At 45.1% G+C, this 14,135-nt stretch overlaps 1 protein-coding gene across 1 annotated transcript in view; it reads right to left on the bottom strand.

Annotated features, from left to right (window-relative positions):
* Positions 1-71: 71 nt before the first annotated feature.
* The window catches only part of LOC117284996 (putative DMBT1-like protein), a 14,627-nt gene continuing 563 nt past the window's right edge, over positions 72-14,135 (bottom strand). The window contains exons 2-8 of the mRNA XM_033760693.1: positions 10,657-10,810; positions 9,670-9,887; positions 7,317-7,433; positions 6,016-6,054; positions 2,702-2,809; positions 1,573-1,611; positions 72-896 (exon numbers count right to left, since the gene is read on the bottom strand). Coding sequence (XP_033616584.1) covers positions 421-896; positions 1,573-1,611; positions 2,702-2,809; positions 6,016-6,054; positions 7,317-7,433; positions 9,670-9,887; positions 10,657-10,810 — 1,151 coding nt within the window. The 3' untranslated portion in view covers positions 72-420. The remainder of the gene's footprint in view (positions 897-1,572; positions 1,612-2,701; positions 2,810-6,015; positions 6,055-7,316; positions 7,434-9,669; positions 9,888-10,656; positions 10,811-14,135) is intronic.

Genomic DNA, 14,135 nt, shown 5'->3' with positions numbered 1-14,135 from the left:
TTTTTTAGCCAGAGAAAGAAGAAAACATAGACAATGCACAAATTGGGTTGAATTAAATAAACAAACAACAACATCAAGAAAAAGAATACCATCTCAAACTAGAAAGGCCAAAAGGGAATAGTATTGTGGTAGATGAGAGGAACTGGGTTTTGTTCATGGGATTCCGAAGAGCAGCACTATGAAATCAGCTTTAAAGTTCATAAAAGATAAGGGCAAACACTAGGAAATACCATTACCCCTACTATCGATTGACAGAGGGAATCTGGGAAGTCCCTGCAGACTGCAGCTTGAAGACCGAGGGTTAAGAAGAACTCATGGAGGTTAGGCCAAGCCCAGGGTCAATGAGCACATTAAGAAAGTCGGAGAGGTCTCCTGGAATCAAGGCCAGGGTATGCTGTGGGGCTGTTACACTACACACCCTTATACGCCCACTGCCCGAGTGAGTCTCAGAACTTTGAGAATGGACACTGGGTCTCTGTGCGGAGGACCTGAATAAGACCCAAACCTCCTCATGTTAATTTCCAGATCCCCACCATGACTCATGGCTCTGTCGGCCTCAGAAGAAAGCTGGGAGTGAGTACCTGAGCAGATGACCCCGGCGTCCTCGTGGTGGCCACAGTTGTGGACAGACAAGCCCAGATGGCAGCACTGGCCTAACGAGGTCTCATTGCCTTGGCACTGCACATCATCCAGGAGGATGCTCCCAACACCCCCCCCAAAGTGGCCGCTCCCCAGGGCCTGGACGCCTTCTCCACAGCCTAGCTGCCGGCACACCACGTGGGCAGCATTGAGGGCCCAGAGATCATTGCACACGGTACCCCACGTGCCGTTGTGGTAGACTTCAACTCGCCCTTCACACAGGCTCCTCCCATGCACCAATCTGATGTCAGGCAGATCTGCAGAATACTCAGAGGTTATTGTTGAAATGTGACAGGCAATTACGAATGGGATTTTATTTAGTTACTAATATAACATACCCTAGACTCCAGAGCCTTAAAAATGCTTGCTTCCTGCTTCTAGGTCTCAGACAACTAAGACAAATTAGTGCCTGCAAATGCAGTGACTGGTTTTTCTGTGCCACTTCTGATCTACAATATTTTGTTCCATCATTCCCATCTTTTGGTTGGGAATATGGCAATTACAAGGTTAAGGATAAATACCAGTGTTGGGACTAAGCCGTCAAACTGATAAGCAATGGTGTCAGGATTGCCTATCTTGAGTTTTCATTATTTCCTTTAGGTCAAGTCTGTCTATTGGCCAAAGTTCAAAGTTAAAAGCATTTTATTTTTGTGTACCAGGGATTGAACTCTGGTCCTTGTGCTTATGAGGCAGGTAGCAGAACCACTAAGCCAAATCCCTAGCCCTTAAAAGCATTTTATAAGGTAGAGAAAAAGTAGACAAGCAACAGCTGGCCCTGCATGTAGCCTCTCCTTCCATTTCAGCTCTTCTTTTCTCAGTCCTGGGGAAACCCTGGATCTAGGCGGACACTGACACCACTGGCTATAACCTCAGGGAATCCTCTAGAAAGGTCTGACAGACAAGAAACTTCAAGAGAAACAACAGGAAGATTACCAACGGCAGGAGCTCTTTCTGGTGAAGCTGGGACAACAGCTGAAAGAGAAAAGCCAACATACTCACATCAGTGGAGGTGAACATCAATAAAATGTTACAAGCAAGTGAGTGTACAAGTCTTTGTCAGTGCCAATGTGGCAGGTCAGAGATTTGTGACACTGTGACACCATCACAGAGAGATCAGACAGGGTCTTTCTGATCCCTGGGAGACCCTGACTTACTGATGCTCAGTGGAAGCATCTCTCTGAATCTCACCACAAAGTGTCACTGAGGGCCACTCAGATCATCTGAGGCTGCAATATTGGATGAATAAAATCCCCAGATACCATGAAACACTGATCTTCTGATTTTAAAAAAACTGACTGGCCAGGGATGTAGCTCAGTGGCTTTGTTGCCTGCCTTGCAAGTACGAGGTCCTGAGTTTGATTCCTGGTACAAACAAAAAACAAAACAAAACAAAAACTGACTGAAGGGGTAGAATAAAAATGGCTGCTCCTTGAGTTGAATCCTTGGTACAAAAAAAAAAAAAAGCTGCTCCCTCATTTTATTCTTTGCCCCATTGGGGAACCTCACCTCTGTCTGGTCTCCTGAGGAGGGTGGTGATGGTGGGACTGGGCTATGGAGACCTCACAGTGGTGTAAGAATTACAGATGTTCATTACATACATTTCCTCAGTCACAAAAGGTAACTAAAACAGGGATTCAATTTTAATTTAAATATTTGAATGGTCCTGACTTAGGCAATCAGCAATCAAAAGAGTATTCAGACAGCGTAGCTTTCTTGGAGAAATTTCCTTGAAACTTCTGAGCTTGACACAAACAGAAAAATGATTCTTGAAAGTTACACCTTCTCCAGGGTGCACAACTTTCTGATTCCAGATATGTGTGTGCTTACAGGATCTCTTTTCTTCTGAGATTCAGGGGAACAGGCTGTGACACTGGGCAGACATTTCTCCCCACAGCAGGGTGACATGTCTAAGCAGTTCCCAGGATGTGGGACTTAGACTGCTAATGCTGGGTTGGTCCCAGGCAAAGCAAGACAAGGCACTTCCCTACCTGAGACCTCGTGCCATTTAGTCGACCTGCCTAGCTGGGGGGGGACCCCGGCACAGCAGAGTTCATAAAGGTACCTGAGCAGATGGCCCCGGCGTCCTCTTGGTGCCCGCAGTTGTGAACTGACAGGCCGAGGTGGTGACACTTTCCCAAGTTGGTCTCTTCTCCTGTACACCGCACATCATCTAGGAAGATAGGGCCGGAGCCAACACTAAACAGGCCGCCCCTGGGAGCTGCCAGGGCCTCCCCGCAGCCCAGCTGCCGGCACACAACCTGGGCAGCAGGCAGGTCCCAGAGGTCGTCGCACACAGACCCCCAGATGCCGCTGTGGTGGAGCTCCACGCGACCCTCACACGGGGTCCTGCCGTCGGCCAGCCTCACCAGTGGCAGATCTGCAGGAGCGAAAAGCCACATTTGTGGGAGACGCCTTCATCAAAATGAAATGAGACCCAGCACCAAGCTGGAGAATTCCACTGTGGTACGCAGCCTGCTGCCTGCTACCTAGAGAAGGAGATGCTCATGTTGGAACATTGTAAGCGGAGGAACAGCTATGACTGCTTTCTGCGTCTGAAATTCAGCATGGACTCTACCATGCCTTTCTGCACCGTCACTTTCTTTATGGGAATGCAGGCCCCAAGCTGGCTTGTGGAAGACCCACTTAAAAACAACGTTCTTGCGCCCTCTTTTGGGTGTCTTTTATTATGTTATTTTTCTAAAACGCTCCAACCAAAGCAGCCCAATGTTTGGAGCTCAGACTTTGCATTTCTAAACTAGGTCTCTCAAAGCACACGATGAGATTCTCAGAACAAAATTACGTCTGCTTTACTTGAATTTAGAAAAGTGTAAATTATTTCTTGGGGAAAGACTTAGGTGGTTGGGAGTTGGAAAATCCAGAGGAAGGCAGAGCCTCTCTGCTGTAAGAAAGTAAGGTCTTGACTGAACACATTTTTGGATCTTTTAAATGCAAAGCAGATGAAGTTGTTTCTCCAGGTCTGAGCCTGCAAGATTGGGGCTGGTCCAGGGGGCCCCCTTTTCGAAGGTGCTACAAGAATACAATATAGAGCTTGGTCTTTGGATGCTGTACCAGGTGGATGGCCTTATCCTTACAGAGATTCCCACACTGGATGAACCAACTGCATGAGCCTCTGGCCGCTAATGAGCACAGCTACTTTTCAATTCAGCATCAGGGCCACAGAGGTAATTTTGCTACATTTCTCTTGTTCAAAAAGGCCAGACCCCGGCCTCAGAAAGACAATCACAAAATGTAAGAATGGGAAAAGTACCTATCGGATTGAAAACATGTGGCTGCTCTCCGGGAATCGAAGAAACTATATATGCTTTTTTAAAAAAAGCTACAATAAGTGCATTCTTAGCAAACACAATGAAATTTCATATTCTTTTCAAATATCATCTAAATTACATACGTGAGTGTGTCTTCAAAAAATCCCACTCAGTCTCTATCACATAGTTACATTTAAGACATGATGATAGCTCATGAATGTCTGCACGTTGTTCTGATTAAGAGGGAGATAGATCTTTTGCAAAGGGAAAGGAACTGAAAAATGATAGGAGGTGGGGAAGGAGGAGAGAAGAGGAAGTAAAAAGAATTAAAATGTGCTATGTAGGGGCTGGGGATTTAGCTCAGTGGCACTGCGCCTATCTGGCAAACATAAGGTCCTGAGTTCAATCCCTGGTAACCCCCACCAAATGTGTTATATACATGTACCAACTCTTCATGATGAATATAATCATTATGTACTGAAGACATACACTAATAAAAATGAAACCTTAAATAAATACCTTTGATTATACTTTAAAAATAAATAAAATTCGTGTTGGGATTATGAACCTATGGCCCCAAAGGCAGAGCTGTCTGGTCATAACTACAGAGTTCAACAGCTACATTATGGGTCCCAGGTAGGGGTGCAGGTGGAGGAGCAGCTCCTGGCCCTGGCCTTCCTGCTCCCAGGCTCACCTGCTCCCAGGCTCAACTCCCCCCTTTGGGCTGCCAAGACCTGTTTCACAAACTACCCTTTTGGATCAAGAGCCAGTGTCTTAGAGTTTTGCTGGTACTCAGTTCTCCTAGGTAGAAGCGGATGCAGAGCAAGACCCAGTGGAAGGGGAAACAGCCCTGGGCCCTCACCTTCCAGAAAGTCTGGTGCTCAGGGCAATGTCAAGGAAAGTTAAGGCTTGGAAGGAAGCCCCAGTGTAGCACCCCTGCACTAGATACCTAGCTACTCTCCAGCAAATAAAATGGATGTGAACTCGCAGAGAAATGAATGTCCAAGAGTTGCAAACTCTGCAGAGATAAAGTAAATATAACCCTAGAATTCCTCTTAAGTATTCTCATCTGGTGCGGGTTGTCTTACTTGGCTAAGAACTGTGAGGCAGTAATTGTGACAAAATTTACCTTAGTTATTAAGATAACAACAACAACCAAATAGCAGTGATTCTGTACATTTGTGATTTGTCAGGTGGATGGAGACTGGCTGGAGATTTGGGGTCAGCAGAATATTCTGTCTTCTTTTTTTTTCTCATTGAGTTTATTGGTACAGTTTAGGTATACAGTACAGTTACATTCATCATTGGGATCTTGTACCTTTACATGACAGGTCTTGGTTCTTGTTTTTTCCCCTTGTCCCTGATATTCTGTCTTCTTAAGTGGCAGCTCCAAGGCCAGCTCCCACAAACTGCTCTTCATGACATTGATGTGAAGTGTCTCCCAAAGATCCATCCATTGAAGGTTTGGTCCCTGACGCAGTAATGTTTAGAGGTGACCAGATCATGAGGACTCTAACCTCACCAGTGGATTAATGTATTTGATAGATTCATAGCTGAGTGAACCATTGGCAGGTGATGGAAACTGTAGGAGATGAGGCCTAAATGGAGAAAGTGGGTCCTGTGCGGTATGCTCTTGGGGATACCTTGTCCTCTAGCTCTTCTCTCTTGCTTACCAACTCTGCTTCATGGCTTCCACGAAATGAGTAACTTTCATCCGTCACAGCGATGTTTCTGCCTCATCATAGGCCCACAGCAATGAGGCCAGTGGACCCTGGATTGAAACCCCTGAAACTGAGCTAAAACAAACTCTTCCTCCTTTGAGTGGTTATTCTCACGCCTTTTGTCACAGCCATGGAAAGCTGACTAACGCACCAATTCTCGCATCTCACAGCCCTTTTTTCCTATTACCTTCCAATCACAGGTTTTCTAAGTGAACTCAGACATTCTCAGCCCTTCTTCTAGTAGCAGCCATGTGTAGGGCAGCCTGAAGCCACGGAAGAGGGTGAAAATGGACATCCAGGAGGGATGCTTCTTCCCACAACAATGCTAGGATAGTTCTGAGCTCAAACTCTTCAAAGTGAGGGCTATTGAAGAGAAAAGAGAGGATTACCTGTTGTTGTGAGCACCTCCACTGGCTTTGGAAAAGATGCTGTGAATGGATAGAAAGCAAAAGAAGAAAATTATACATATAGTTTTGTTAAACAGAGGTTAACCCTTAGTTACCACCTTTAACTCTTAGTCAATTATCTCTTGTAGAGTCAAGGGCTCTCCACATTTTGAATCATTTACGGATAGTTTCTGATTCTAAATTGTATTCCTTTCTCAAGTCCTTTCTCTGTAGGGTGCATTTTTTTCATCCCCCAACTGGTGTGTGAACAGTAAATATAAGCCAACTCATACAAGCTCAGGAAAACTAAAGATTGGTGATTAATAGACTTTTTTCTTTTCTTCAAAAAAGAAAATTTTAAAGTCAAGAGAGCATCCTTTAGAGATCTCGGCTATGCACATAACTTATCATGGCACATTCTCTGAAAGACAGGGGTCACTTCTTTATCCCACCTTTCATCCGCATGTTTGACTTTTCTCTTGAAGACCATCATGGAAGAGTCGCTGACTAAATTTGAAATGTAACAACTACTGGGCCAAAAGGAGCCAGGAGCAAACTAAAAAGTTTTTTTCAGGGTCTTCATTTTTTTTTTCATTAAGTTTATTGGTACACTTTAGGTGTACAATACAGTTACATTCATCATTGGGATCTTGTACCAAAGATAAACCATTCTTTGTTTTTTGTTGTTGTTTTGTTTTGTTTTGTTTTGGGGGGGTACCAGGGATTGAACTTAGGACCTTCCACTTGTGAGGGGGGCAGTAGCACCACTGAGCTAACTCTGTAGGTAGACCACCTTCTTTGAATCACCAGTGTACAATGCCTTGTTATGGGAAGAAACTGCACCCCATCTGGGGTCCAAGAATGGCCTTGAGTTACCATGGGTAGAAAGCCGTATATAGACATGAATCCCTGTAGTGCTCAGGCCTGGAGTGAGAGCAGACAATAACGTCTAAGCAGCATGCCCTACTGTATAGTAAGCATTCCCTCAGCCACTCTGCACAGAGAAAAGCAATGAGTCCCTATCCTCCTCAGCCTCATCCAGAGGGGCATACTGAGGTAGCCTGTTGTTAAGAGGTTTGCTAGAGGACTCACAGCTGGTAAATGACAAAGACACGGCATTTGGTCCCTAAACCAAACCCTACTGCCCAGTGTGACTTTGCCAAGGTGAGTTAAAGCTGATCAATTAAGAACAAGTAACATTAGCCAGGTGTGGTGGCGCATGCCTGTAATCCTAGCACTTGGGAGGCTGAGGCAGGAGGATCACTATGAGTTCAAGACCAACCTGGGCTACATAGTAAAATTACCTGAAGTTGAATAACTCGCAGCAGCTGATGGTGTTGCATAAGACAAAGAGTCTGTGAAAGACATGGTAAGTATGGGTAGGTTGTCTGCTTCATTCTTTTCAAACTCCAGAGGTAGGCCTGTTTATTTGAAACAGAAAGGCACAATGTCTCGTTTTGGGGAGAAACTGTACCTCCCTCTGGGCGTCCAAGAATGGTAATGACCAGTTGATGGTCATTGGATCACTGGGCTCATTTCTGTCTTGCTGCCAGGCACTGTAACATCGTTTTCTTTTTCTTTTTTTTGGCCAACTGACTATAGTAATGGTCACCTTGTGTGGAGTATTCATCTCACCAGCTGGTTTGGTTTTGTAATCTTTTCTGTGTATGTGTATGTGTGTGTGTGTGTGTGCGTGTGTAGGTCTTGCCTCCCAGAGTAGATGTCTATTTCTAAAGCACAGAACCACATTATCTCAAAGACATACACCAGTGACCTCAATGCAAGGAGGGTGTGGCAAGGCCCTGAGAGGGCTATGGAACTGGGCCAGGTGTTCCCGCTGGAGATGAAATAGAACCTGGAACTGCTGCTCAGGGGCCCTTGCAGGTGCCTCTGATCCACCCCTGATAGCAAGGGCCCTGCTTTCCAAACCTCCTGGTCCTTTAATCCCTAGCCCTATCCTGTGATTCGGACTCGGTATGTGGCTTCCGCTCCTGCTTCACTCAGAATACTGATTCTGTCCTTTGACTTCCTCCTTCTCATAACTGTCCAGTACCTCCACCATCCTCTATCCTATCCTATCTAGCTGATAAGCCATTTTGCCTCTTCCCAGAAAGACGTGGAGATAGGTGGGGACTTTTGACTCCGACTATTGCATTTACTTGCAGAAACTTAAGTGGGATAAAAATCAAGGAATAAGGGCCTTGGGCAAGGACCTGGGCTCATAGCTGTTAGGAAAGTTCTTCATGTTTCCTATAAAATGAGGGACTGAACCCAAGAGATGATTCCCAGAGGTGTGACTCATCACTGGCGGGACTGAGATAACTTGGTGGTGCATCTTTTAATCTTGTGACTTACACATATTTATTGTATTACCATTTGAAATTCACATTTAGTTCTTTGAATTAGGGGTGTTTACAAATAGGCACAGATGGGTGTGAACTGATTCAATTAGAAAATGTGCTGTTTATTTTTAAAACATTTTAAGCATGGTTTTATTTCCTCTTTTTAAAAAAAATATATTGTCTATTGGTGGCAGGTGGTCCTGGCTCTCTGTTTAGAAGGGTAAAGTGATCAAGTTTCCTTCTGAAAAGAATTTACGTAAGTAAAGCTGGAGAGTCAGTTGAAAGGAAAGTACTTTGATGATTACAATGTGGGTAATGGCAGGGGCTCTGAGTGGCTGATGTACAGGAAACAGTGGTCTGGGGACTGTCCTATACCCTGCTTCTCCGTGAGCTGTTGGGCAGGAGGCTCCTGGAGCAAGCGTGTCACTAGTTCCCTCTGGGCTCAGAACCTAGGCTCACCTGAGCAGATGGCGCCAGCGTCCTCATGGTGGCCGCAGTTGTGGGTGAACCAGCCACCGTGCAGGCACTGCCACAGCCTGGCTTCTGTCCCCACGCACTCCACGTCGTCCAGGGCAATGGGGCCCACACCTCTCTCAAAATGTGCCTGGCCGAGGGCTGCCACAGCCCTGCCGCAGCCCAGCTGCCTGCACACCACCTGGGCGTCATAGAGGTCCCAGCTGTCGTCACACACGGTGCCCCAGCTTCCATTGTAGTGCAGCTCTACGCGGCCTTCACACCGGTGGCTGCCATTGGAAAGCCTGAGGGCCGCATCTGGGGAAGTCAGACACACTCTGTCACCACTTGGGGGCCACCCCTGTGCCACTGTGCCAGAGGGAAACTGGCATTTCCTTTTGAGGGCTCTACCCTCATGCTCAGGGAGAGAACCTGTGGCTTCAAGCTGCTTGCAAAAGCACTTTGGGTTTGCTGTAACAACACTGTGATTGGAGGGAGGGATATTTTTAAGCTTGTATCCCATACTAGATTAATTGTTTATTTAGGATCCTTGCAAGACTCGTGTAAAGTGACCATCACCAAGTATTCAACACTATTGCTGCTCTTAGTGTGGAATAACACTTCTTTTGCACACAGTTTTGAATGAAACAGGCTCCACGATAGTGTAAAACAGTACCCTTTCTCAGCTCTGTGTGCTGTGCCTCTAACATGAGAAGCCACTTTTCCAGGGCAGAGCTGGTGTCAGCCAGTTTCACCAACTCAGACCGTGGGAGCGTGGGAAGGTCCTTGCAGGTTAGTAGTGCCCCGCAGATTGAGCCATCCTGCTTTACCATCATTGCCAATCAGTGACTGAAGGACCTACCTGTGTCATTCTCATCTTCCTCCAGGGACTCATAAGATGCTAAGAAACCAGTGTTGGTGATGATTGCGTCACTATGGAACACCACCGTCATTCGGTTTGATGAGGAGGTAAATGTTGGGCTTGCCCTGGAACAGAACCTCCCCAGCGAAAAAGATTCACTTTGTGGGCCATCGGAGATTTCAACGAAGTCATATGGACAGCCATAGAAATTTTCTAATCTGTGAAGTGAAATGATATCATTTAAATTTCACCTATTAGAGCTGAATCCCTCGGTCAGCATTGGCTCAGATTGGCTCAGGAAGAGCTGGGAAAACTATAGGTTAGAAGAGGGGAGAACCCTAACGACACTGGCAAAATGTACCCTCCTGTTTTTAAATACATTTTCATCTTTAAAGTCAATGGTATTTTCTAAATATCGATTATAAGCACAGGGGATAGAATTAGCATGGTATTGATAGTATTTGATGAAAGGTTAGAGAAATTGTTGTCTTGCCCCTGACCTCTTTTCCCTTATTTCACTCTCCTCCCCAGAAGCAGATGGGATAAACAGTTTCATTTTATTTTCTCCCAGAAAGAATCTAAGCGAAAATGACAGCATCACTCATGGTTTTCCCGCAGCTCCCTCTATAGCAGCACACACTATACGTGGGACAGCAATATATGGATGCAAGAGAGTCTGTTTACCTGATCCCATCCTGATGGATAGGTAGACTGTTTCCACTCTATCGCTAACCCATGAAGGTTGTCATGATGACCCTTAGTGCACATGGGAATTTATCTGTAGACCAAATTCCTGGATTGGAATTGCTGTGTTGAAATATCTGTGAGCTTCATTTTGTGATCAATATCGCAATGAGCCATCAGGACTAGCTCACTCTTGAGAATTAAATTTGGAAGTCTTTTGGGAAGGGTAGAGGAAGGGAAGCATTAAAACTGGTGAGCATAACTGAGCGAAGACAATGATACTAGCGGGGAATGTTTACTCACTTGATCACTTCAAATGTAAGTTTGACACGAGAGGTTTTGTCCACTTGTATGTCCCAGGCACATGTCACATTTGTGGGGTACTTTTTAGGATACCAAGGACTGGAGAAAGTGCCTGAACTGTTTGTGAGCAAAGCACCACAATGAAAATCTTCATCTGTAAGAAATAGTGAAGAAATTCCATCAGAGAGGGGCACTGACCTCTCCTGGCATTTTTAGTGAGGTAGAGAAAGGATCGAATGAGAACAGAAATGAGGAAAACATGCTCTCAGGCTGCTTTTGCTGACCACTAAAAATGTTACCTTTGGGGGGGTCCCCTAAACTCCAAATAACATCATATTGGGCAGATGAAGATCACTGCATATTTTTGTGAAAAGAAAGTGATAATATAGTTGGAAAGGCCCTATGAAACTATGTGCATATATATATACATAAATACACACATAATATATATGTATAGATATATAAACATATATATGTATAGATACATAAATATCTATCTATATATATGTGTGTGTGTATATATATATATATATATATATAGAGAAAGAAAGAAAAGAATGCATAGACAATACAAGCCACAGTATCTTTTTTTAGTAGGGCATGTTATAAAACACCTATTCAGAAGATCCTTAGTTTTATTTGTTAAAATAAGTAATGAGGAGGTCATTAAATTGATTTATTACTCTGGGATCTAAGAAATAAGCAAATTGAAACACAACTCAGTGCGAATGATCTCAATCCCAAGTTACCAACTAATCCCTAACTAGGGATATTCCACTAAGATGATCCAAGGAAAGCCACTGCACTATATCCATCAATCAACTTCTTTTTTTTTTTTGGCTTGCCTCTGAGTCCACCCTATCAAAGCCTTCTCCTCTGCACTCAGAGGAGCTCAAATCACTCTACTTTGGAGATGCTCGATTCAAAACTGCTTTCTCCTTAAACATGTTTCTTTAAAATTTTAACAATTATATACAAATTCTAGCTGAAATTAAGACCAAGATTTCTTAAAGCACCCAACTGTGGCTGAAATGTTGGATATGGTCAGGATTGGTCGGAGGTCCTCCATCTAGTTATTGGATGAGCTAAGATGAAAAACAAAGCACGTGCAAAGCTACATAAAGAGCTTACATAAAGCTGAAATACCTGCGAGTGAACTGTCATCGGTAACTTCTGAAAATACACAGAAAAATAATATCATGAACAAGGACCTCTATCCAAAACACTTCTTGAACATACCCAAAAATATTGGCCCTCAAAAGCCCTAATTTCTCTCTACCCAGTGGACAGAGATGATTCTGGCTCGTCAAGAGCTAGGATATTTGCACACTGGGTGTGTACCTGGGGGTCCCTCCTCATGGCTTGCTGAGGGCTGACCTGGGCTTTATATTTCCTTGTTCTCTGCAGCACCTCAGAGCATAATCAGTGTGGAAAGCAGACAGCTCTCTCCACAGATGCTACTGACCCAGGGAATCTCAGTGGATGAGAGATTGAACCCTCCTCCTTCCTCCTCCTATCCTCAGCCTCTGCTGCCCCTTAGCTCACCATGCTGTCAACACCAATGAGCTGGACTGCTCTTGTCCAATAACAACAGAGAATTTAGTTGGACTACACTCCAACTTCAGAATTGAACAGTAGCCAGAATTCATATACAGCAGGGACCTGGCAACCGAACTGTAATAAAAAACAGTACCTTTTGGTCCTCCATTTTTATTGTCCTCAACACCTATTCAAAGTCAGAAGGAGAGATGGACTGAGTTAATTCAAAAGAAAAATCAGTATTCTGTGCAAGATCAAATATATTCCAATCTGGGCAGCTGGGAAACTGATATCATAATTCATCAAACTTGGCTAAAGGACTAGCGCTCCCCGACACTTTGTTCTTGGTGGTCCAAGTGGAACATGGAGTTTTTTCGCTTTGGGTCAGTTTCTAGGCTGAGCAAGCTTTCACAGCAGAATTGAGCACAGCCTTTAACACAGAACCTCAGTGAGGCAGACCTGGGTGTGATCTTGGATGCACTTCTGCTGCCTTATCGGTGAAGGATGGAAGCTAATAATCTATTTGCTCAGAGGTTGTGAAGATGAAGGGAGAAGACGAGTGACCGGTTGTAGCACACAGTTTGACATGCATTATGCACTTGTTGGGCACTAACTACTATTCTTACTTAGGAGAGTGGATTGTCACTAACACCCTGGCATATCATTCCAGGAATGGAATATCTGATGATATTTGTCCTCTATTTAACTTTCCAACTAGGACCTTGAACATTCTACTATCTAAAAGAAAGAGAACTACCACTTAAACAAATTGACTTAAACAGCTAACTCAGAGCCCAGAGTTTTCACTGACGAATGGTCTGCTGGTGTTGACATCTCCCTTCCCAGGAGGTGCTGCTGGGTGAGCCTCTCTCTGCCTGAAATGTGCTGTGTGCCCACGAGTGCTTACCTGAGCAGATGGCACTGGCATTGCCGTGGTGCCCGCAGTTGTGGGAGAGCCATCCTTTGTGTGTGCACTGCCACAACTTAGCCTCGTTCCCTGTACACTGCATGTCACCCAGCATGATGTGGCCAGAGCCTCCATCAAAGTAGCTGTGAGGTGGGGCTGATAGGGTCTCACCACAGCCAAGCTGCCGGCACACCACCCTGGTGTCTGTCAGGTCCCAGTTGTCATAACACACTGTGCCCCAGGTGCCATTGTAGGACACCTCCACCCGGCCCTCACACCTGTGGCTGCCATTCACCAGTCGCAGGGACATAATTGGGAGATGGGAGAACGGGGACGCCTGAGCTGTGGAGTTGTCTCCAATCTCTAAGGCCCTGTGCAGGTAGAAAATGTTCTCCAGCCCTTGGGCACATGTTCTCCTTCTAGATTCTTGGTAGGGTGGCCCTGTGTCCTGACTCGCCTGAAATTGACCTTGTTTATGACTGTTGAAGATTATTTAATACCTGTTCAGTATTTCTGAGCTCTCAAAAGTATCTTGGCCGCAGGATACGTACACAGTCACTCTAAGCATAAGCCACTGAGAGCTCCGAGGTGTTCCTCAGAACCCAAGAGTTCTGTACAAGTTCTGTATTGGATTCTGCTGGAAGCAGGTGGGCTAATTTGAGAGAGTTTTGCTCCAGATTGATTTTTTCCTATTGTATTTTCCTTTCATTTGAAGGAAGATACTCTCACTTAGTTCCTGTGGATAAACAGCTGCCAGTGCAAGACAGAAGAGCTTAGCCACCTACTTCTTCAGTATTATCTTCAGAGGACAATAACAATGGGTGGCAGAGCAGGGGTGAAGATTGGGACTGGAGGCTGCAGTGCTGTTAATGTGGATGTCAGCAATGAAGGTGGACTTGTGCGGTCAGATTTAGAGACTCCTCTCTTAAGGGAGAAGGACATGGGTCAGGCACACCCCGCCCCAAGGCAGGTGTCAGGTTACCTACCACTCTCGCTTTCATCCTGCTGCACAATGTTGTACAGGGCATAAACC

The sequence above is a fragment of the Fukomys damarensis genome, unplaced genomic scaffold (genome assembly GCF_012274545.1).
Source record: "Fukomys damarensis isolate Sample0158 unplaced genomic scaffold, DMR_v1.0_HiC HiC_scaffold_73681, whole genome shotgun sequence".
Classification (NCBI taxonomy): domain Eukaryota; kingdom Metazoa; phylum Chordata; class Mammalia; order Rodentia; family Bathyergidae; genus Fukomys; species Fukomys damarensis.
This window is presented reverse-complemented; position numbering and strand designations above follow the sequence as displayed.